A 24,031-nucleotide genomic window follows, 5' to 3' on the forward strand; every position below is an offset into this window, starting at 1 on the left:
AAGAGGGGGGGGAAATTAATCTTATTATTTGTAGACATGAAGGCGGCTTTTGATTCGGTAGACAGAGAAGTTTTGGTGACAGCAATGAGAAAGAGAGGAGTAAGAGAGGGGCTAGTCAAGAGATGTGGAGAGGTGCTAAAAGAGACAGGAAGTAGGGTGAAGGTAGGAAAAACGGAAGGGAAAAAGTTTTGGACAGAAAGGGGTGTAAGACAGGGGTGCCCGTTAAGTCCTTGCCTGTTTACCTTGCTTTTGGCGGATATAGATGAAAAATTGGAGAAAGGAGGATGGGGGGGAATTGAATTGGGGGGAAAGAAAATATATTCGCTGGCATATGCAGATGATGTGGTGCTAATAGCGAAGGATGAAGAGGGAATGAAAGGGATGATGGGTAAATTGGAGAGTTATCTGGATGGGAAGAAGTTGGAAGTAAATACGGAGAAAACAAAGATTATGAGATGTAAAAGAGGTGGGGGGGAGAAGGAAAAAGATAAACTGGAGATGGAAAGGAAAGAAGTTAGAGGAGGTAAATAGGTTTAAATACCTGGGGTACACGTTGCTGGCAAATGGAAAACAGGATGGGCATGTAGAAGAAAGAGTAAAAAAAGGTTTGGCTATTTTAGGACAGATCTGGGGAATAGGGAAAAGGAGGTTTGGAAGAGACTGGGGGAGAAGGCTATGGTTATTTGATAGGTTGGTGTGGTCGGTGGTAAGTTACGGTGTAGAGATTTGGGGATGGAAGAGGAGAATAGGGGTAGAAAGACTGCAGGAGAGATACTTGAGATGGATGTTAGGAGTAGAGAGAAGTGTACCAGGATATATGATAAGAGAAGAATTGCAAAGGGATAGATTGGAGGGAAGAGCGGGAATGAGAGCATGGGGTTACGAAAAGAAGTTAGAAGAGGGAGGAGGGGGAGAGCTGGCAAGGAGATGTTGGATGGAGATAAAGAAGAAAGCGAGGGAGGGCAAGGCGAAATCGGGGTGGGAAGTAGAAAGGATAAATTTCTATAAAGAGAGGGGATGGGAGATGGAGGAGGTGGAGAGGCTAAGGGAGAGAGGGAAGCTAAGAGGAGAGGAGTTGGTAAGGAGAGAGAGGGAAAAGCAAAGAAAGGAAAGATGGGAGGGAATCAAGGATTCAAAATACAATGGGTGGTATTGGCGAGTAAAAGGGGAGGGGATTCCGGAATATTTAAAAAGGAATTGGGAGGAGAAAAGATGGCAAAGGATGGCAAGGTATAGGTTAGGGGGAGTAATGAGGGGGGGGAGATATTGGGAGGAGGAGGAGAGGAGGACATGTAGGATATGCGGATGGGGGGAGGAGACGTGGGAGCATGTTTGGGAAGAGTGTATAGACTGGGGGGTACAAAAAAGCTGGCAGGAGATGGTGGAGGAATTATTAGGGGAGGAGGGGGAGGGAGAGTGGTGGATGGAGAGGTTAGATAGACTAAGAGAGGACAGGAGGATAGAAGAGGAGGGAGGGGAGAGGGGAGGGGGAGAAAAGAAGGTAGAGCGCGTGTGGATGAATGAATGTAAAGGAAATAGAATGGAAGAAATGTACAGCGGAAGCGGAGGTCCAAGTGTGAATGGCTGTGGAGGTATGAATGCTCTTTCTCTCTCTCAAGCGAGTGTGAATGTGAATGCGAGTAGAGCGGCGGATAATAGTTTAAGAGAGGCGAGGAATTATTGTGAGCGGAGCGGAGGTCCGCTTGTACCCCGCAAGGGATAGCAATAAATATTATTATTATTATTATTAGCCTATACTTATCTGACATATATATTTGTTTATTGCAATGATGGTAATTTTATTACATTAATTCTAGTGGAAAGAACTGTATATGTCATGATCTTGAGTGATATTCATATCTCGAGTGAGACCCTGGAAGCCAAAACCCTGGAAAAATTACTTAAATAACTATTTAAAATTAGCTAATTATATACATGTAATATTTATCATTATTTTTATAATGATAATATTTATTATTATTCTTTACTTTGTTTATGTTTTTATTTATTTGTTATTTTAATTTTAATTTTAAGTAAAATATTAAAATGTATATATTTTATATTTACAATTCAATGTTTTATAATTATACAATATTTATTATTATACGCGCGCGTACATATGTAACAATATATCAAATGTATTATGTAAACTACAGACTTACTACTTGAACAGTGTTGCTAATCCATAGAAATCAAAATTATATCATTTAGGAAATTTTGTTAGTACCAACATTATCCCCACTTTTCAAGAAATTGTCGTCTAACCGTATGGGCTAACAGTGAACTTGGCAAAAGTATAGAATCTGAGATTGCTGATCTGCTACCTCCAAGGACTCTGCCTGGAACACAATATGCGCTACCATGTACATTAGTGGGGATGAAGCATTTCCCTTGAAGCACTACTAATGAGGCCATTTGCAAGAAAATCATTAAAGAGAGATTTAAAAATAATCCCTAATTACCGTTTATTAAGAGTAAGAAGAACTATAGGAAACAATTTTGGAATTCTTGTGTCTCGTTGGAGAATTTTACGTAAACCAATACAATGTAAAGAAGAAACAGCTCATAAGATAATTCTCTTTTCTATTAAACTTTATTTTTTATATTAAACAAAATATAAATTTCTCTTTACAATCGGATACAATAAATTATTCAACAAAACTAAAAAGTACAGGAAGATCTTAACAAAAATCTTAAAAAAGACGGATCTTTCGTAGTTTAAAAATTATATAATTTGAATGAAAAAATGCTGGATGATCTTGATTTTGTGCTTTAGTGAAGGATAATCCAGAATTACAAAAAAACGTCTCATTCTATGTTACAGATAGCACATAAAATAATTCTCGTATTACACTTAATAACTTAAAAAAATAGTTTATTTTCTTGCAATATTAAAAAATAGAAAGAATGGTGAAACTAAAAGAACGAAACTAGCTTACTTTTTGCTATATTAAACAACTAAAAAGAAAGATGAAACTTAAAAATCAAACTAGTTTGTTTTCTTACAATATTAAACAAAAAAATGAAACTGAAAGAATCCATTTATTTGAATAATAAAGAAAAAATAAAAGTGAAATTAAATAGTATCTTCTTCAAATGATTGTATAACTTCAAATATTTTCATCATACAATGGCTTTTTTATTTTTAGGTACTTGTTTCAAGAATTGTAAAATCACAATTACCATGGCCTTATTTTCTTCCATGTCATCATGTGTAACTTGAGTTACAGTATTAGTGCTTTGCAGTAATTTTGGTAGTTTACAACACATCGAATTTATTGCTTTAGTTGATTCAAGTGAAGCAACTTCAACATCATCGTACCCTTTTCTTCTTTTGCAAATATCTGTTTTAGGGACAGCAAAGACATGTTTAGCCTTAACACTAGATAATTCTTTATCATCGAGTTCACTTATATTCTTATCTTGAAAGTAATGGAATAATTATTAATAAAAATAATTTTTAATAATATAATAATATATTTTTTAATTATACTTATAAAAAACTAAACGTTAAAAATGATACTTACTTTTACTTTTGTTACTACTGAGATCTTCATTGCACAAAGATACAGTGGATGTCGATTCGGAAGATAAATTTAGTGTTTCCTAAAATGAATTCATAAATGCTATCTGTGAGATAATCTCTGTTTTCTCTTTCATATGTATTGTAGAAGCTCTTTGTGTTTGCGTGGTTAATAATTTATTTAATTTGGCATTAGTAACTGTAGCGAATACAAAAGCAAATCGAAAAGATGCCAGTGTTTGATTGAGTGCATCTAATGTTGCAATAGATTTTGATCCAGGTACGGATATTTTTCTTGGCCTTTTATAATTTGACGTAGTTCTTGTCATTCATGCAAAATGGTATTAGTATTAAAGATAAAATTATGTTAAATTTAATGATTAGGGAAGAAATACATTAAATATATATATTTACTTTCGAGGAACCTATAACTTGTCCAAAAATCTATGGATAGCTTGAAAAAAAAAACAGTCAAAAGATTACTATTTCATAACACACAGATAGGTTATGTACAATAAAAAAATAATTTTCGAAAAATTTACCACTTATTAGTTTTGTCAAAGCATTTCCTATGCTTTCCCGGGACTGTCCCAATTACGCACATAAGCGATTGGACATAGTAATATTTCCCAATCGGTCACAGTCCCTATTGGACACAGACCCGATTGGACACAGTTCCGATTGGACACGGATTCGATTGGACACGGTCTCGATTGCACACCGACCCGTTTGCATACGGACCCGATTGCACACGGACCCGATTGCGCACCGACCCGTTTGCACACGGACCCGATTGCACACGATATGATTCCGTATTGCAGATAGTATATAGATTAGCGACTTGGACGGGTGGATGCGGACGGGGGGGAAGCAAAACCCCTCTTACACCCCCCCTGTGTGCGTGCGTGCGTGCGTGCGTGCGTGCGTGCGTGCGTGCGTGCGTGCGTGCGTGCGTGCGTGCGTGCGTGCGTGTGTACAAAGCATTCTCTGCATCACATGAGTTTGCGACTATAAAATATTCATAAGAAGGAAAAATATTTATGATAAATATTTTGTACACATTTTTATATCTGAGTTTGCCAGGTATTAAAAAATTATGATAAATATTTATGAAAATATTAAAAATAAATATTTATGCTATTACTATCAAAAAATATAAAAAATATTTCGAGTTCATGTACCATAAATATTTTTCAGTACATTAAAAATATATATTTCATATATTGTTAATAATAATTTTTGTATTATTTTTAAATGATTTATGAAAAATAATTATATAACTTTTAAAAAATATTTTTTTTAAATAAATTTGTAAAATATTTATAAGAATTTATGATAAATTTTCTGTACTATCGAAGTTGTTTTTATATTATTCTGTGATGCAGAATCGTATCGTGTACAATCGGATCCGTATGCAATTGATTCGGTGTTCAATTCAAACGTTATGTTTCTAATTGCTGTTGTGTTCAATAGGATCTGTGTCCGATCGGGACGGTGCACAATCGGGACTGTGTCCAATCAAATCCGTGTCTAATCGGGACTTTGTCTGATCGGGAAATACTACTGGGTCCGATTGTTTATGTGCGCAATTGGGCCTCACTCATTTTCGCATGCCATGTCTGTCTTTTATATTTTTATAATCGTTTCTTCTTTTATCATATAATTTTGGATTGCCTTTAACTAAAGCAATCAAGATCATCCTGCACTTTTTCATCTAAATTACATATTCCTAACACTATAACAGATTCGTCGTTTTTAAAATGATCGTCATTATTTTCTTGTTCCATCATTTTTATAACGTAAACAGATATCTTATTTTGTGTTAACTGTTATATTCTGTAATAACCTACAAGTCACAATGTATTCAGTATAACTTAGGTTAGATTACATTAGATTGATTCGTTGGTAAGTCGCAGTCGCAGGAATTAGAACCGACTTGCACGATTGTGACAACGACTAGCTTGCAACCAATCAAACAACCATCGATACGATTCTACGACTGCATTTTACGACTTCTATTGTAGACTAGCCTTTGGCTTAAGAGCCACACTTTTGTTTTTCATTACAAGTGCAAATGATTGTATGTTTCAAGAACATTAATTAAAACATGGACAAAGTAGATAGTTATTGTCAATAACTGTAAAAGATCAATAAATATAATTATAAAGGTACAATTACAATTTAATTACAAATTTAATTGTAAAATAGCAATAAATATAATAAAATATAATGCTAATTAAATTGATGTAAGGAGAATGCAAAGTAAAATATGAAATGACGTGTCGTTTTATATTTGAGAAGTTGACTCGTAGTCATTTTGCAGTCTTTCGTCTCATGTATGCCTCAATTTATAAAACAATAAATTAGAAAATCAAAAATATTATTACGTCCAGCTTTATGAAATCTTGGGTCGGATCGGATAGTGATGATGGTAATGATGGTAATGATTGTCAAAGAATGGAGATAAGGCAGAGAAGGACGTAATGTAACGTGACTCCCGAAGGCTCGCGCTCAATAGGAAGAAAAGTGCCTTAGAGGCGAACGTACTTTTTATGACTGGAAAATGTTGGTCAGCGTGCCGACAGGCCCGTTATAACCATTTTTCGAGTCGTGCGCTTGTAGGTTCAAATTTCAAGTCAGCGAATTGAATCACTTTATCTCAAGACTGGACCAGGTGCAATCTTTGATTAGGTTAAAGAGACGGTAGGTCATTTAAGAATTTAAATAAATGGTAAAATTTTGATTAAAATTAACAAAATATTTATTCTAATAACATTTCTTTTTGAGTAGGAATACAATTTAGATGCTGAAGTCGTGCTTTAAAAATTGTAACGGTAAAGTAATCGGATTTAAAACGCATAACAAATATGTAAATAATATTATGTGTAAATTAAACAATGTAATTAAAAATTGATCGGATTTTAATTATAAAACTACATACGAAGTTACATATTAAAACTATTACCAATGAGATAAACACTAAACAATAAAATTAGCAATTAATCGCATTTCAATTATAAAGTTACATATAAAATTACATATTAAAACGATTACTAATAAGTTGAGCACTAAACAATGAAATTAGAGATTGATCGCATCTTAATCTAATAATAAAGTTACATATTAAGTTATATATTAAACAATTACCAATAAGATAAACACTAAACAATAAAATTAGAGATTAATCGCATCTTAATTATAAAGTTACATATATTAAATCTATTACAAATAGGATTATTTGAATAGTTTGGTTACTCTAAGTGAATTAGGACGGGAGGGGTTCACTTGGACACAGTCCCAGACAACCAGCTGACGTCGAAATGACGTAAATTTACGTGATTTTTGTCACTAATTGATGACTATGACCTAAAACTGACGTTATTTTAAACGTCATAACAATCACGTCAGTATATATGTCATAAGTATACGTTATATATGACGTAACTTTTGGTCTTTGGAGTGACGTTAGTTGGAAAAAGTAAATAAGACGTCATAATGACGTTATTTAAATGACGTCCCTAATGGAAATATATTACTAGAATTTTTACTGAAAATTTCTCTTAATTGACCCCTTTTCACTAAGATTCAGTAAGATTCGTTAAATTTAATTTAAATTAATTAAAATTTATTAAGGTTTCTTTAAGATTCATTAAAATTCATATAATTTATTTTTTTGTTAAATAACAATAAAGTAAATTTAATGAATTTTATAAAATTTTAATGAATTAAATAATTTTTAATAAATTTTAATGAATTTAATAAATTTTAATAAATTTCATAAAATTTTAATAAATTAAATGAGTTTTAATGAATTTTAATGAATAATAAATTCCAATGAAATGGGTCGATTGAAAGAGATTTTCAATAAAATATTTCCATTAGGGGTTATTTAAATAACATGGTTTTATTTAAAAAATTGTATATATTTATGTATTATGCGTAAATATTTCGTACATTCAGACGTCAAGTTACTACAAGTTTCATGTTTCTGACATCTATTAAACTGATCTATAACAAATATGTATTCATGAGCATCAAGTGTTCATGGATCATCACGAAGTGCTAGGTTGCGTACGATCTTCGAAGTCAAGCAACGTCGATGGCGGTTCAGAGTTGGATGGATGACCGCGGAAGTTAGGCAATCCGAGTATAACGATGCTTGTTGAGAAACAACGTAAATTTTTTTTTTACATTATAATTATGTTATTTCGATATTTTCACAATGCAAGTATACTGCATATATAGGACATGTACCCGAAATATTTTCTAAAATGTCAAAATAACGGCGACTTTTACTACCTGGGATAGTCATAAAAATGACGTAAGTAAACGTCATTAACCTGACGTCATTTTTAACGAGACAAACTCACGTCGTCATTACGTCAATTTGACGTCATAAACTGACGTCGAATGGGTCAAAAACTGACATTATATTCACGTCATTTCGACGTCAGCTAGTTGCCTGGTAGTACAATTGGACACGGTGCAAATAGACACAAAATAATGTACACGTTTCAAATGGACACGGTTTATTTCGACACAGAAATTTTGGACACAATAACTTTGTACACAGAAAAAATAAGTTCTGGACAAATTACAATTTGGACACGATAAAAATGTACACCGTGCAATTGGACACGTAAAATTTGTACACCGCAAAGTTGTACACCGCCAAGTTATACACCGCAAACTTGTACACCGCATATATTGTATTAGAAATCTGTAAACACATAAAAACTTTACTTTGTTTGCAATGTACAACAGGAGTTAGCGACTTCGACGGGGTGGGTGCAGGAGGAAGAGGGGTTAAGACCTCCTTGCACCCTCCCCCCCGTGCGCGCGCGCGCGCGTGTGTGTGTGTGTGTGTGTGTGTGTGTGCGCGCGCGCGCGCGCGCAAACCATTCTCTGCACCACATGGGTTTGCGACTTTCCACGCGAAAGTGGTGTACAACTTCGCGGTGCACAACTTGGCGGTGTACAACTTTACGGTGTACAAATTTTACGTGTCCAATTGCACGATGTACATTTTTATCGTGTTTTAATTGTAATTTGTCCAGAATTTGTTTTTTCTGTGTACAAAATTACTGTGTCTAAAATTTCTGTGTCGAAATGAACCCTGTCCTTTTGAACCGTGTACATTATTTTGTGTCCATTTGCACCGTGTCCATTTGCACTGTGTCCAAGTGAAGGCCACTCATTAGGACAGAGTTATTCAATTTCCTGTAGTATGGCGCTGGATGGGAGGAAGAAATTATAAAAGAAACCGATGGGTACGGCATAAGGATTGAGGCCAGCGGGTAGGAAAACGGGAATGTGGTCATTTGGAGGGGCGGAGACTATTGTGAATAGCGCGTCTAGATCTGTCTTGTGATAACAGAGAGAATATTTTGGAGAGCATCTGAAGGCGGGCTTTTGGGGGAATTGTTGGATAATGTCCTCTAGCGACTTGTGGGTATAATTTTAATGGTAATAACAGGGCGAAAAGGTGGAACGAAGAATTCTTCCAAGAATTCAACGCTAAAATCGGAAGGCGCAGGGGAGAATGGGGATGATGGTGATGGGTTCTTTGGATCTGGGACTAATAGGGGAGTACGAAGGAAGAGGGAGGAAGGATGAGTCCTCCCGGGTAGAGAGACAAGAGGGAGGATGGACTTGGGATAAGTTCTCGGGAATCGCCACCAAATTTTAACGACTTTAGTGTCCGGCTCTTTCTGATTATGAGAACCAGGTACTCTTGTGGCGCGGAATTTTGGCTCCGCACCTCATCGACCGCTGATAAGTTCCAGAATGCGGTTTCGTCTAAATTATTTATTTTTAATGGGTCAGCGGATAATAAAAACGTGAAGTCCCTCGGACGTAACAATATAAATATAAATTTTGAATATGATTTTTGTGAATGTATGAAGAAAATTGTACGAATTAGAAAAAATTCGGGAATAACAAAGTATTTAAATACTTACTTTATAGTTTTTCGATTTGACTGAGAGCCTTATCGGTATATTTCTATGCCTTATCCATACATCCGGCTTGCATAGACTGCATGATAATTACTAAATAAACTAAGACAAATAATCCTTCGAAATAATTCTTGGGCATTCATATAAATATATATTGCAGCCTGTGATCCCGTCATCGGCAGGCCAGTTAGGTAACATTATAGTCTGTATACTTTTCTGTAATTGTTTCAGATAAGATTTCAAGCTTTTTTACCTATTTTAATACATTGCTAAAGAATAAACCGTTCACTTTATCCTATCATTTTTTTGTAAAACTACATTATATTTGGTACCTTCAAGTACACATATTCTGTCAGCCACAATGTTAATCCCGAGCTTTAAAGTTAATTATATCATATAATGTTCAGGGAAGAGAATTATTTACACAAAGAGTGTGAGAGAGAAAAAAAGAGAGAGAGAGGGACATAAAAGACACACACACACACACACACACGCGCGCGCGAGCGCGCATATATATGTACATACACGTTCATACGTAAATATGCATATACGTATGAACGTATATACGTGCAAAGACACAATGTTATCCTTCTCCAACCGTCTCTCTCTCTCTCTCTCTCTCTCTCTCTCTCTCTCTCTCTCTCTCTCTCTCTCTCTTTCTCTCTCCCCCTCTCTCTTCTCTCTTTCTCTCTTCCCCCCTCTCTTTCTCTCTCAATTTAATATCAACACTCTTTCTAGCACAATAATTATAATTTATTTATATGTGTAAATAACTTACCTTAGTTACTCTTTTTACCTTTTGTTCTTATTATTTTTTAACTACTTCTAATTCTCTCTCTTTCTCTTTTAATTTACTTATTTACGTGTGTAAATAACTTAATTAATGTTACTCTTCTTACTTTTTCTTCTTATTATTCCTTAACTATTTCTAATTCTCTCTTTACTACTTCTTCTAATTCTTCTACTTTTAATTTTTTTCTCAGACGTTTGTTCACATAAACATTACGTAAAGAGTCATTACCGCAACCTTCCTCTGCGAGAGAGAGAGAGAGAGAGAGAGAGAGAGAGAGAGAGAGAGGGGGGGGGGGGACAGACGTACTTAAACGTACGCACGCATAGGAGACTGAGATATTAAAAATCGCTTCCTTATAAACGAAGTTATATACTTACACTAAATTTACACGCGCGCGCGCGCGCACATACAAAAAAAAGGAAAGAGAGCTGTCAAATTATTCAATTTAGCGGCGTCAAGTTTTTGTAGTAAAATATTTATTTTTAATGTTTGTAGAAATAATTATTTGTAAAATTAGATGTTCTAGTTCGTATAAACATTCATAGTTGGCGCATTTTCTTAACATCGTTACTTTTATACAGAAAATAAATTTTTTATTCTTTTGGGGGAAAATATTATTTTATTAAAATTTCATACATTTGTAATGCCATTTATTATTACAATAAATTGTTTTTTATTTTTATTAGCAGCTCCAATTTTTTTCAATAAAATACTTATTTTTATTAATAATATAATTATATATAATAATATATGTATATGTGTAATTTTAATTATATATATATATATATATGTAATATTACTATAGAATAATCAACTTGTGTAATAATTTGAGTTTATGTGTATTTTTTCTGATTGACAAGCAGTGATGAACTACCAGTGCAATTGACTTTACCGAGAACAATGCGGGAAGCAAAAAATAGACAGCAATTGTCGTCGCTAGCATTACTAGGCCAAGAATTTTGGCGATATCCCATGGCAAATTCAAAGCCACCAGAAAGCAACAGTAGTAATACTTCCAGTCTAAGTAGTTTTCACGGAGGTAAGTGTTTTTTTCATTCTTAATATTCAATTTTTAATAATCAATAATTTCTAAATAAGTTAGATAAAAATAAAATAATAACGAGAGAAAAGTCAGAAAGAAATATAAAATAATTTTCTATTATCTTTTAATTACGATTTTTTAATAATTAAAATTTAATTCAATATATAATTAAAACGTAATTAAAAATAATAAGTAAAACTTTTCATTAATTAAAATTTATTGTACATCAAATACTTTATTTATGAAATAAAAATGCAACAAATAGATTTATATTTAAACCTGAAAATCTATATAACCTTGCAAATCTATAAGTAAAAATTGTAAGATTAAACAAACTTACCTAGTAAAGTACAATTATGTCTTAGGCTTCGTCCAGATGAATAATAATGTAGATGTTTAGAGCGAGCGATTTGCTGATTATTTATTAGGGCAAAAAATGTACAAATGATTCAAATTGGATAAGCTTGACGTTTATATTTACCTAATATTATTTAAATAATATATAGAAGGATGTGTTAAAATCCTTAAGATACGTGGCTAAACCTCCAATGCGTGTCTTTTTCTTTAAATTTTCTTTAAATAAAGATCAGGCGGACAAAATACTGTTCGCAAACTTATCCGGGCTTATTATTGGCCTATTATAAAATTTGACAATTCTACGAAAACCCGTGACGAGCCAGCCCAACTGGCTGCTCTATAAATTATATCGACTGCGACGTCTCTTTTTGCCGTTAGCGAGATCGATGCGTGTCTCGTGATATGAGCAGTAAATGAGTCGCTGCTCCACATTTCTGTAAAGATTCGCAAATTTACCTACTAATCGTTTGTATTGAGACGGAGCCATAAGGGCGTTTATACGAAATGAATAAGGAGTCGCAGTCCTTGGAATGAAGGCTGTAGTCCGCAACATATAATACTCTATTTTGTAATTCACTACATACTCTTCTCCGATTGCAGCATTGCCGGGGTCCAATCAGTCCAATCCGTTGATAAACCTGCTTCATCGAGTGCCTGTGAATAATAAACACATTGTTATTAATATTGTTTTGTGTAGTAATATATTTGGAACATCAGGAATGCCATTCTGAAAATATTGACCAACAGTCATCGATTGCGATAAGCGAGTACACAGAATAGCACTCCCGAGATAAGAGTATAAAAATAATTTTCAATGTACATACTTCAACCTCGAAAATCACATCGTCATTGTCATTTGCATCCAGCTCATTCACATTAACGTTATCTACGTTAATAAAAATCAGTTTGTGATTATTCTAAATTTTTCAGATTCCTGTTCCATTTTAGAAATTGATGTTAAGGCTTTTATACATTATATACATTGTCACGACTTTTCCTGACCGGAAAAGCCGCGGGCAAAACAATAAGACTGGCTGGGTAACCGATACCCCCGATGCCGTGTTTGTCGCGCTCGAATCTCAGCCACACGCTATCGCGAAAAATTGTTGGGCGCCAGACGCGCTCGACGACGCGTCAATTCGCGAAAATCGATACGCCAAGGTGTCCTCGATCCTCGCGCGACAATCTCGACCAGCTCTGCCTAACGGTAGAGGGGCGGGGTGAATCGTAAGGGAGCAGGCGACTGCGGTAATACGAAGGGGCGGACGACACACCAGAAAATTAGACTCCGAGCTTAACAAATAACGAACTTTATTAAAAATAAATGTCAGATAGAAACAATAATCTCACGGGACGCGGCATGCGGCGCTCCGACAATGCGGCGCCACGGCGCGAATTAGACCAAAAAGAAACGCGAACGATACGCGGGAAGCTCCCGCGGTAGGCACGCGGCCGACAAGGACGGGCGGTGGAATCTCCCGCGCACAATGAATTTCGGGCGTTCGCACGTGCCGACACTCCCGGCAACTATAGATCCCGACCGCGTGGCTCACGAGGGTCACAAAGCAATCGCCGGCCGCTGCCGCACTTTACCCTGTCGCGAAACCGGAAGTCCCGTCCACCCGCTACCCGCGACGCAATACTCGCTCGCGCGAGGGCTTTGCGGCGCACACGGTTGAGGGGAATCTCCGACGGAACCCGAGCGTCCTCACAACCGTCCTCCCCGTGGCTCGGCGCGTTGGCGTCCCGCCCGCTTGCATCCGATGAATCCCCAATTACTTACGCGAACGTATGACCGCCCTGCGGCCCACGCGAATCACGCACCAACACAAAAACGGATGCAGAACGGGCCCGGAAACACCTCGCCGGCCGGCAACCGCTCATACTAACTTATCTCGGCAGGCCACCTCACCGATAATGTCCCAAGCGATGTCCTCCCTCGTCTCTGGGCTCGTCCCTTGGCTCTCGCGGAGGCCTCGCACCAGCCACACCGATAACCAGCCCTTCGAGGCACCGCACGCAATCTTATTCTTAAACCGCTCGCACGCAAAAGCGGGGTGGATCGCGGTCGATCCCGGATCGACGCCGCGACCCCCCGTTCAGTCATGCGCATTGTTTCCGCGCCGCGACCCAATTGCTGCAAGGCACACAGTCCTGCGTACGCAGGGGCGTGCGCGCCTTAATCCTTCCGGGGGCCTCGCAGGCCCCCGCGAAATTTTCTTTCTCCCGCTGGGCCACTTCCCGAGCCCGGGCAGCGCACGCGGAGACCTCCGTTCCTCGCGAGAGGACTTGACGCCTCCCTCGACGCGTTTTATCCCATCCGGGCTCCTCCACAGCCCTCCGGGACGTCCCGTCGTGGTGTTGGCGGGCACCGCCGCTTTAGGCTCCGGCCGTGGCTTTCCCGGGCCACGCCGAGTTCCCGTGCGGGCCGCGTGCTCGTCTCTCCCGGGCACCGGTGGCGTCCTTCCTCCTTCCCCGCATCGCCGTCGCTCTCTCTCCTCCTCTCTCGCTTTCTCGCCAAATTCCATCGAGAGGCGGTCGCCGCGCAAAGAAATCAAAAATACGTAACATTAATAATACGCTCGCTAGGCCCGTCGCGGTTCCCCATGGAGATCCCCTCTCGCCTCTCGCCTATTTTCCCCGTACGGCGCGAATTCGCAGCCTGTGACGGGGGAGGGACGCTGCTACCCGTAGCAGCTAAGCTACCACGTCACAACATACAATGTATACAATCTATTTATAATTATCTTAAAACATATATATACTTGCTACTGCTACATTATCGCTGTCGAATGGATTTCGTAAACCATCGATCGATGGTTGAATGACACATTTAACTTTTTCGGCTATCGGGTTGTCATCAGGAATAGTTGTCTTTCCGCCGCTTACATGTCAATTATTAATTATTATATACAATGTGCTTATATATACAATATGTTCATATTTATATATGTTTATAATAAATATGCTTAAATACAATACCTGTTGCAAAAACTTCTTTACGTATGTCCGCAAAATGTTTCCGAGTTTTCTTTTTTAAATTATCCCAGCAACATTTTAGAGACTTCACATTTCGGTTTGCTTGTATGCATCTGCTATTAAATTCACGGCTTATATCTGACCAGCACTTCTCTTTTTCTTTGACAGTTACAGCGTCAGTTTGCTTGTTTTCAATGACATGTTATTTAGTTTTGATGATTTCAATTAATGTTATTTTTTCGTCTGTCGAAAAATTCGGCAGCCGCTTTTTATTCGGATTGTCCTTCATGGACAATTTTTTATTACACGACATTGCACAATACACGATTACACTTTTATAATCTTTAGAATTAATCTATAGAAAAAAATAATCACAGCTGAGCTCTTTACCGGCACGCTTTTACCTCTTCTTTGAAAAATCTCAGTTAACCAATCATAGTTCACATTTAAGGAGAAAGAAGCATATGTTTAAAGTTTCAGTGAATAGAGTATAGGTTTACGTAACCTATGATTAAAAATGAGTTGTGGAACGCGATACAGGTTTAACGTCGACGTCAACTTTAACGGCCGTTCAGCTAAACTCGAGTTAAACTAAAAGTTGTGGAACCGGGCCTAAGAGTTTGTACAGACAAAGGTTGTCGTGGCCGACAAAACGCGAAAACACCAAGAGTGTCTTAGATCTTCCGGATGCCAATGTTTTTACTCGATCCGAAATTCAAAGGAAAATTCTTTTCGTAAAGAAGATTTGAGATATTTTTATGAAAGCTAAAGTTTGGCAGCGCTGTCCAGATGCAAGAGCCAAGAGTAAGGTCAACTTCTTGGCAACGGTTTCGAGGGTTAAATTTTCATGAGAAAACTGCTTTCCCAGCTCTGCGATAATCGGTGATGGGTCCCAGTCGTATTGGGAATGCGGCGCTTTCAGGACTTTTACAAAATCTATTAAAGGATTTTCTCCGACGCCATTTCTTGATATAAGGAAAATGGCTGACCGTGGGGTATTCAACGTGGAGTACGAGCTAACCGAAGCCAGTTCTGTCGCCAGAATATCAAGAATCTGGTTTGGCAGCAGAGCAAACGGCGAGTAATTACGCCGCAGACAAAACTACCACCATGAACGAAGAGGACGGGCGTATTGCTTCACAGTAGCAGGGGCCAACGATGCCATCAGCGTTTCTATCTCTCATTCTATCTCTCGTTCTATCTACTTGTCGGAATTTAATTGCTTCCAGGATAATCTGGCAAACCCCCAACTATAGGCTCTTGTGAGCCGGATGTCTGGCCCTGAATGGAGAAAAAAGAAAATTATCATTAGATTATAAGATGAGAGAGTCAGGTGCAAGTAAAAGTTGTAAAAAATGGGCTGAAATGGCCATCAAAGGACCACCAATATTTCTTTTGTCCCATTCTTCACGATTTTTCTAAAAACTCGGGGAGTCAAAATAAATGGAAGGAATGTGTAGAAGTAAAAATTCTTCCAGAAGAAAGTGAAAACATCTATTGCGACAGAACCTGATGTAGGCGCCAAGAGACATATTGGTTACATTTTGCGTTTAGAATAGACGCAAAGAGATCAATGTAAAAAAGACCAAAGTCTCTGAGAATTGTAGCAAAGATCACCCCTGATGAGTGAGTCCCAGATGCGCACAGTAATAAACGGACACAGCAAGCTGAGTGAAACGGACACAGTAACAAACGGACACAGACCAAACGGACACAGTAATAAACGGACACAGTGCGAAACGGACACAGTAACAAACGGACACAGTGCGAAACGGACACAGTAACAAACGGACACAGACTAAATGCGCACAGAGCGAAACGGACACAGTGCGAAACGGACACAGACCAAATGCGCACGGACCAAATGCACACGGACCAAATGCGCACACTGCACATGCGCACACTGCACGTGCGCACGGACCAAATGCAATCCATGTACATTGCAAGCAGAGTAAAGTCAAAGTAAGGTTAGCGACTTGGACGGGGTGGGTGCGGGAGGGGGGCCGAAGGCCCCCCTTGCACCCCCCCGTGTGTGTGTGTGTGTGCGTGCAAAGCATTCACTGCATCACATGGGTTTGCGACTTTTCGTGTATGCATTTGGTCTGTGCGCATGTGCAGTGTGCGCATTTGGTCTGTGTCCGTTTCGCACTGTGTCCGTTTCGCTCTGTGCGCATTTGGTCTGTGTCCGTTTCGCACTGTGTCCGTTTGGTCTGTGTCCGTTTGTTACTGTGTCCGTTTCACTCAGCTTGCTGTGTCCGTTTATTACTGTGCGCATCTGGGACGCTCCCCTCCTGATAAGGATCATTCTGTGTCGACATTTAAGGAGCGGGATTCCTTGTCGGCAATCTTATTACCAATAGATGTAATGTATGTAAAAAATGTAAAAAGGAGATGTTCCTTTGCTTGCACTATTGTCAAATTTTTTTGGAGAAGCATATCTGAAAGATGCTGGTGCTTTACCGATCCAAAACGGTTGACATATGACATAGCGCTGTAGCATTTTCTAAATGTAGCAAGATCTCACAGTCGAAGCAAAAGGTTGGAAGCAAAACATTTCAGGCCGTAAGATGCAGTCAGCAGTTCCAGTTCGTTAATATGACGAGTGTCCTCTTTACTGGACCATCATCCATTCGAGGCCACAACAAGCGCCCCAATCGAACCCACAAAAGAAGCATCTGTGAATATTTCGCAAATATACTGGCCAAAGCAGAACTTATTAGGATGGTCGTGGTCCAAAAGGGTCCTGCGCCATAAATAAAAATTATTCATCAATTATCGCTGTGTTTGCATTGGTGTTCCCGATCATGTTTAGGGCCGGCTTGATAAAGGCTATTGTGAATGACACATTCACACCAAATAAAAAGGGTGTCAGTAGCATACGATAACGTAAGTCGATCAGCTGCATCGCTCAGTACCGAGTGCATTGCGCGAGCCGTGCAATCTACCCGAAAATTAGTGCAATGTTCCTTAGACAGCACCTGCTGTCTAAGCAGAATTTTGGACCACTGACCGAGTTACGCATTAACATAATTCTCCCCTCCTTTAACCAAATAACCAAAATTTACAAGTATTTAAACCGCTAAAAGAAAGCAAAGGACGGGTCAGTCGAGCGAAGTACCACGGTACTCTCCCTTGCGGAGTCGTGGTCCGGCAACTAAATCTGTTATAATTTGATCGCGACACTCTGTTTTTCAGGGTCGCGATTCAACATTGTAGTTAAAATTTTGCAAGCAAGAGCAATAAACCAAGATTGCAAAACAAACTCTACAAGTGCGGTACAAGTGCCTTCGATAAGTATCTTTACCGGATCCCTGACAGCGATCCCGTCCGTACTCAGGAAGTTATAGGATACACAGTGGTGACAGCGGTGGAATTCACCGCCAAAAAGAAGATCCAAAAAAAGCCGAACGTAACAGAGCAGTCAGCTGTAAGGCCAGAAAGCCAGCCACGGTGGAATGTACACAACGCGTCAGCGATTACAAAGTAAACTAAGACGACGCACAGTGGGAGATTTAGTCACCTTTTTGAACAAAAATATGGCGAAAACTCAAATCTTAATCAATCTTAATGTTCGGGATTCAGTACATATTGAGCTCGCCCCGTCGCGTCACATGGCAGCATCTATCTGGCTAAACAAACCCAGATCGTGAAGCGAAGCGCTAGCGTAATTCGCGCATCCGTCGGCTCGTCTCCCGTTTCACTTTATTACGTGTGTTATATTGCAGTGGTACACGGTGACTATGTGCGAGATATTTTCCATTGTGATTGTGCTCGTCTCATTTCGTGGGATCTTGATGTACAGAATCCGATTGTCATTTTCCACGTGGTGCAGATCGGGTCACTCTGATGACGGCGGTATGATTGAGTTAAACACGAATAAAATTAATGTGCAATATCATATTGATACTCAAAATTCATGATATTAAAAAAATATGTTTTTTTTTAAATTGCTTAGAAAAGAATGAACTTTAAGAATCTGAATTAATATTAGCAAAATTTTAACGAGAAACTTGTGCAAAATAATAACAAACTTTTACTTTTTTCAATTAAAAAACACATGTTTGGTTTTCATACGATACAAAAGGTTTGCACTTAACAAATCAAACTTTTGCGCAGGGATTCTCAAAGTAGAGTTTTTGCCCTTTAATTTAAAGAAAAGTACATGTAATTTGGATGATTTTTTGCAAAGTTGAATTACTTTGAAGATTGCCTAAAAATCGGTCAAAAATTACTCCCTAATAATGGACTTAACCAGCGACATGAAAGACATCATCGAACATCTCACACACACGCGGGATGCAACGATCATGACATACTTACTACCCGTCGAACAAAAAATCAAAGAATTGGACAAGGCCACCCTACAATTAGCAAAAAAAAAAGATTTCCTTTTCAAGGTAGTGCTCGAGAATTGACGGACCATCTTGAAATACATAAAAACAAGCGCGTACTTCAACAGCTCCTTCGTGTATATGACTTTGAAATTTTCAATGATTACTCGCTACAGTACGAAATCGCCAACGTGATACCGCTGCCTACACACGATCATGGCAACGTGTCCACGATAGCAAAAATTGGACATCCAACACTAGATATCAGTAAAGAAAACCACCATTATCTTGTGTTGAACAAACTCAAGCTAAGCACATATGTACGGGAACGTGATAGCTACACGTGCGACCAAGATCAACTCATATATCACGTGCAAGAAAACACACCTTGCAAAGTGCAGATGTACATAAAAATGCACAGCAAAAACTGCGGTACCGGACATTTCGTAACGAATGAAACAATTTGGATAACGCTAGCAGAACCAAGGGCTTGGCTATTTTCTACTGCAAAGGAACAAGACGTAACAATAACCTGCGCAGAGCAGGAAGAATGGAAATACACCCTATACCGATCTGGAAAATTAACATTAAACGCCGGATGCTATTTAATTACAAAATTTGTCACGCTACGGGCCGCAAGAGAAGATGTAACACAACGGATCACAGCAAACGTGCCAAGCTACAATCTCTCGCGATTTCGCGAAAAAGATAAAATTAAAATAAAACCCGTGCCGGTAGTCTAGCTGAGAAAGGTAATAAAAAATCTCAACCAACTAATACCGTTTAGCCAAAGTTTAGATGAAATGACGTCTCACGCGGACAACATTAACTTAATAGAAGCCTTTGCGTACCCGACAAGATCGGCAACGTTAATAACCATAATAATTATCATTATTGTAATTGTAGTCTGTAAGCATAAAAAAACAAAATTTGTACATAACCCAATATAAGACGACATGATAAAACTATTATATAAGCGAAAATTAAGTATAAGCAAAACCTCAGTCTCCTCGCTTTCTTTTTATCAGGAGGAGGGGAATATTATAAGTGACATACTCATGCCAAATGAAAAGGGTGTCAGTAGCATGAAGTAAGTCGGTCAGCATCGAGCGCATTGCGCGAGATACAGCGCAATCCACCCGAAAATTAGCACAATGCTCCTTAGACAGCACCTGCTGTCTAAGCAGAATTTCGAACCACTGACCGAGTTACGCATTAACGTAATCTCTCCCTCGACCAAATAACCAAAATTTACAAGTATTTAAACCGCTAAAAGAAAGCAAGGGACGGGTCAGTCGAGCGAAGTACCACGGTACTCTCCCTTGCGGAGTCGTGGTCCGGCAACTAAGTCTGTTATAACCATTCGATCATGAAACTCTGCTTTGCGGGATCGCAATCCAACATTGTAGTTAAAATCTTGCAAACAAGAACAATAAATCAAGATTGCAAAACTCAAGTGCGGTACAAGTGCCTTCGACTTTTCACCGGCAGCGATGCCGTTCGTACTCCGAAAATTATGGCATACAACAAGGTTCTCTTAGTTAAAGAGAGAGTATGTTGGTCATCCGCAAGAAGAATTAGTCGTCTGCAGCAAAGCGTTGCGGCCTCCCTGTGGAAGGAGATTAGATATATCAAGCTTTATGAGCTCCGATAATCTCAAACTTAGGGCTCTGAAACAAGCCGCAACTTGTTTTTGCTCTTGCGTCTCGTACTCGATCGTCCTTCTTGATTGCCAACGACGCCGACTTAAGGGCTGGGATCAAAATTTTGTTGAGGTTCGGCGGGCCTAGAGTTGTCACCTCGTCTTTGGTTTCGTATTTATCGAATTTAGTACGTAGTGTCTCGCCAATGCTTTCCCGAACAGCTTTCCCGCTTTCAGAGTGAATTAAAAAAGCGCAGGCTCCCAAGATGAGTTGGCCAGCTGCACAGGTACCGTGAAGAATGTATCCGCCAAAAACGGCGGAGTTGGAGATAGAGTCTTACCCGTCTCGATCTTGTTCGCAAACGTGACGAGAGGAACTTGTCTTAAAACTGCGTAAGGAGAGAACGAACTTAGCAAAAAAAAAGAAGTACACCAAGGAACAATCGGCTATGTCCCTTTTTTGCCAATTTTTTTTCTTAACGGAAAAGAGAGAAGATCGATAAGAAGACATACTTGAATTAGAGTCCCAGTCGTCGTGGACCGTCTGTCTTTGTTTTTTAGCTCCTGGTCTAGTATGGACGCCGCAACATACAAGGCGTTGAGGCGTTGTTCTGCTTTTTGAGCAGCAAGAGTATCTTTCGTAGCATCGCCTATGGGTGTCACTTCGGGGATGAGTTATGGCGAGGTGAAGGAGAATTTTCGAAATCACAAGAATCATAATCTCAAGAACGATCAGATCCGCGGGAACGATCGCGTGTTCGCGATTTTTTGTGGGATCGAGAGCGATTATTCTGAGAATTACGACGCCTCGGAGAACAAGCAGGATGTTTACGGGAGTGTTTTCTTATTGAACGAATTATGGATCGAACACAACACTCTTGTACACGAACCTGTTAGCTCTATGGCAACAGAAAGCACAATGGGCGGTGCGCGCCAAGGACCGCACGGAATGGGCCCGACCTGAATGGGCACGGGCTTTTGCTTTCGTACGGGACAGGATTTGAACTCTATTGACAAAGCGCGTAAAAACGCGACTACATTATTATTCACCCGGACGAGGCCCAAGACATAATTATATATATGTACATGGGTCATTCTACATCAACCGGGCTACCACTCTGCCCAAAATTTGATGCAACGGAGTGCGACGAATGACGGATCAAAATGTTCGTAAAAACATTGCCTTTCAAAAGCTATCTGGCCTTTTGGTAAAATGGCGAATTTAATATGGCGGTGAAATATCCTATTTTCAGTGTTAAAGGATGAAACTCAGAAATTTCTTCTTCACACAATTTGGTAAACGTTTATATAAAATATCAATATTGAATGATGCTTAGAGACTTCGTGCTAGAGAAGTGTTACTTGCAATTTCTTTCCAGATAATACGAAAAATGCACGAGCAGATGAATTTTTTATTCCTTGTGGTGCTGCAGAGAACCTCTTCGCAAAAGACTTTTTGATTTTTGCATGTTAATTTTGGCTATAATGAAACAATTTTGTGTTCTCAAACTTTTTCTTTGCTCCATCAAAGAGATTGCAATATTGATGGTTTTATAAAAACATTTACCGAATTTTGTGAAAAAGAAGTTGCTGGATTTACACCCTTTGACATATTTGAATCCGACATTTTGAATTTTGCAATTCTGATGCCAAATTCGTGATCGGCGACCTTGAAAATGTCTGAGTAATTATTTTTAATCTGTAACAAAGAATTTTCAGCCACTTAGTCTAAGAATGGGATATTTAGCCACTATATTGGATCCGTCATATTGAATTTCTCAATTCTGATTTCAGATTTGTGATCAGAAAAAACCCTTGAAACGTCCTATTCAATCTAGTTTTTGCTTCAAGTTTTGCACATTATAATCAACGACTTCGTTAAATCAATTAGGAGTTTTGTCAATTGCAGCCGCCATATTGACCCTCCATTTTAAATTTTATCAAAAAGCAAATGGGTTTTGAAAGACGATATTTACAAACATTTTGGTCTGTCATTCGTCATCGTTGCATCAAATTTTGGGCAAAGCGGTGGCCCGGTTGACGTAGAATGACCCATCTATTATATATGTCATATTTTACATTTATAATTTTACATATGTATATACAGAAAAATATTAATACTATAATCTTTTTGCAGGTAATAATAATAATAATAATAACATGGAAACACCAACGACGGAAAGCATAGTGCTTAATTTGGCTCCATTATCATCTGACATTACATGTAAGATATTAATATTGTATTTTTACAGCACATTTTCTTTGTTATATTAACCCTAGAATGGTAAAATTTTTTTTTTCACCTCAAACACTGGGTTATAAATGTATCCCATTCCTTCCCAATGTTTTGCATTGAACAGATAAACTAAAATCAATGTTGTGCTGTATAAATCTCTTCGTCCTTTCATGGCGAATACGATGGTGTAATCCACAATAATATTAATTAACATTAAACAGGTAAAAAATTAATTTAAATAAGATAAAGTTAAAAAAAATCGGAAAAATGAGTTTTTTTAATCTATCACATTTTCATCATTTTTTACAAATTTAAAAAACCGAACAGTTTTGGAAAGATAAAGGATAGATTTATAATCGATAGATAAAATAAATTTTGGATATTGTTTAAAAAGTATAATTATCTTGACAAATAGGAGTCGAAAAAAAGTCATAGCTTAAAGGATATGGCGACTGTAGAAATTAAAAAAGAATCGGAAAAAAGTTTTTTTTGCTATAAACATATCTTAGGGTATCAATAATAGTATGCAAACGGTCCTGATACGAAACAATTTTTTTATGGTGTTTATGAGGCTATACCGAGCGCCTCGAAGCGCGCTCGAACGGTCTCTCACTGACGAACAGGGCAAAACAGGCTCATAGAGACTCTAAATTACTAAGAAAAGAAGAGAAAGACATAAATGTCAATCCAGAAGGATAACTATATGGTGCCGTAATAACAGATTAGTAGTAAATTAAACATTTATTTTATTTAAGAAATGTTGTTACTGAAAATTTTAAATGCATTTTTTTCAAAACCGTACTTTTCAAATCGGCGAGCAGTGCCACTTAAACAATTTTTATTCAATCAGCTTGAAATTTTAACACCATTTTTTAAAATAGATTTAGCGAAGAAATATGTACGGATTTTACGATACGTTAACAATTTTTTTGTTATAAACAATTACAGACAAAATTTTTTGTGAAAAAATAAAAATTTTCTTTAAATTTTTGCCATTTCTTGAGAAATAAATATTTGTTTAATCCCATACGGATTTCTTTAAATATTTATATGTAGAATAATAAGAAATTTTTGTTTTTGTTCTAAATTTATTTAAATAGATGTGAACTTGTGCGCCGCCCTAAAAATTGCAATTTTTTAACCAGCTATAGCACCACCATTTTTTATGGAA

The 24,031-nt window shown here is 38.0% G+C and overlaps 1 protein-coding gene across 7 annotated transcripts in view; it reads left to right on the forward strand.

Moving 5' to 3' along the window:
- LOC105836048 (protein sprint) overlaps nt 1-24,031 on the forward strand; it is a 330,029-nt gene that overhangs the window by 129,747 nt on the left and 176,251 nt on the right. For 4 of the 7 annotated variants that reach the window (XM_036285717.1, XM_036285715.1, XM_028193034.2 and 1 more), the window contains 2 exons: nt 11,134-11,312; nt 22,762-22,848. In XM_036285717.1, coding sequence (XP_036141610.1) covers nt 11,134-11,312; nt 22,762-22,848 — 266 coding nt within the window. Of the gene's footprint in view, nt 1-11,133; nt 11,317-22,761; nt 22,849-24,031 lie in introns of all 7 variants that reach the window. The other 3 variants (XM_036285716.1, XM_028193035.2, XM_028193036.2) reach the window with 3 other exon arrangements.

Source organism: Monomorium pharaonis, chromosome 4, assembly GCF_013373865.1.
Source record: "Monomorium pharaonis isolate MP-MQ-018 chromosome 4, ASM1337386v2, whole genome shotgun sequence".
NCBI lineage: Eukaryota > Metazoa > Arthropoda > Insecta > Hymenoptera > Formicidae > Monomorium > Monomorium pharaonis.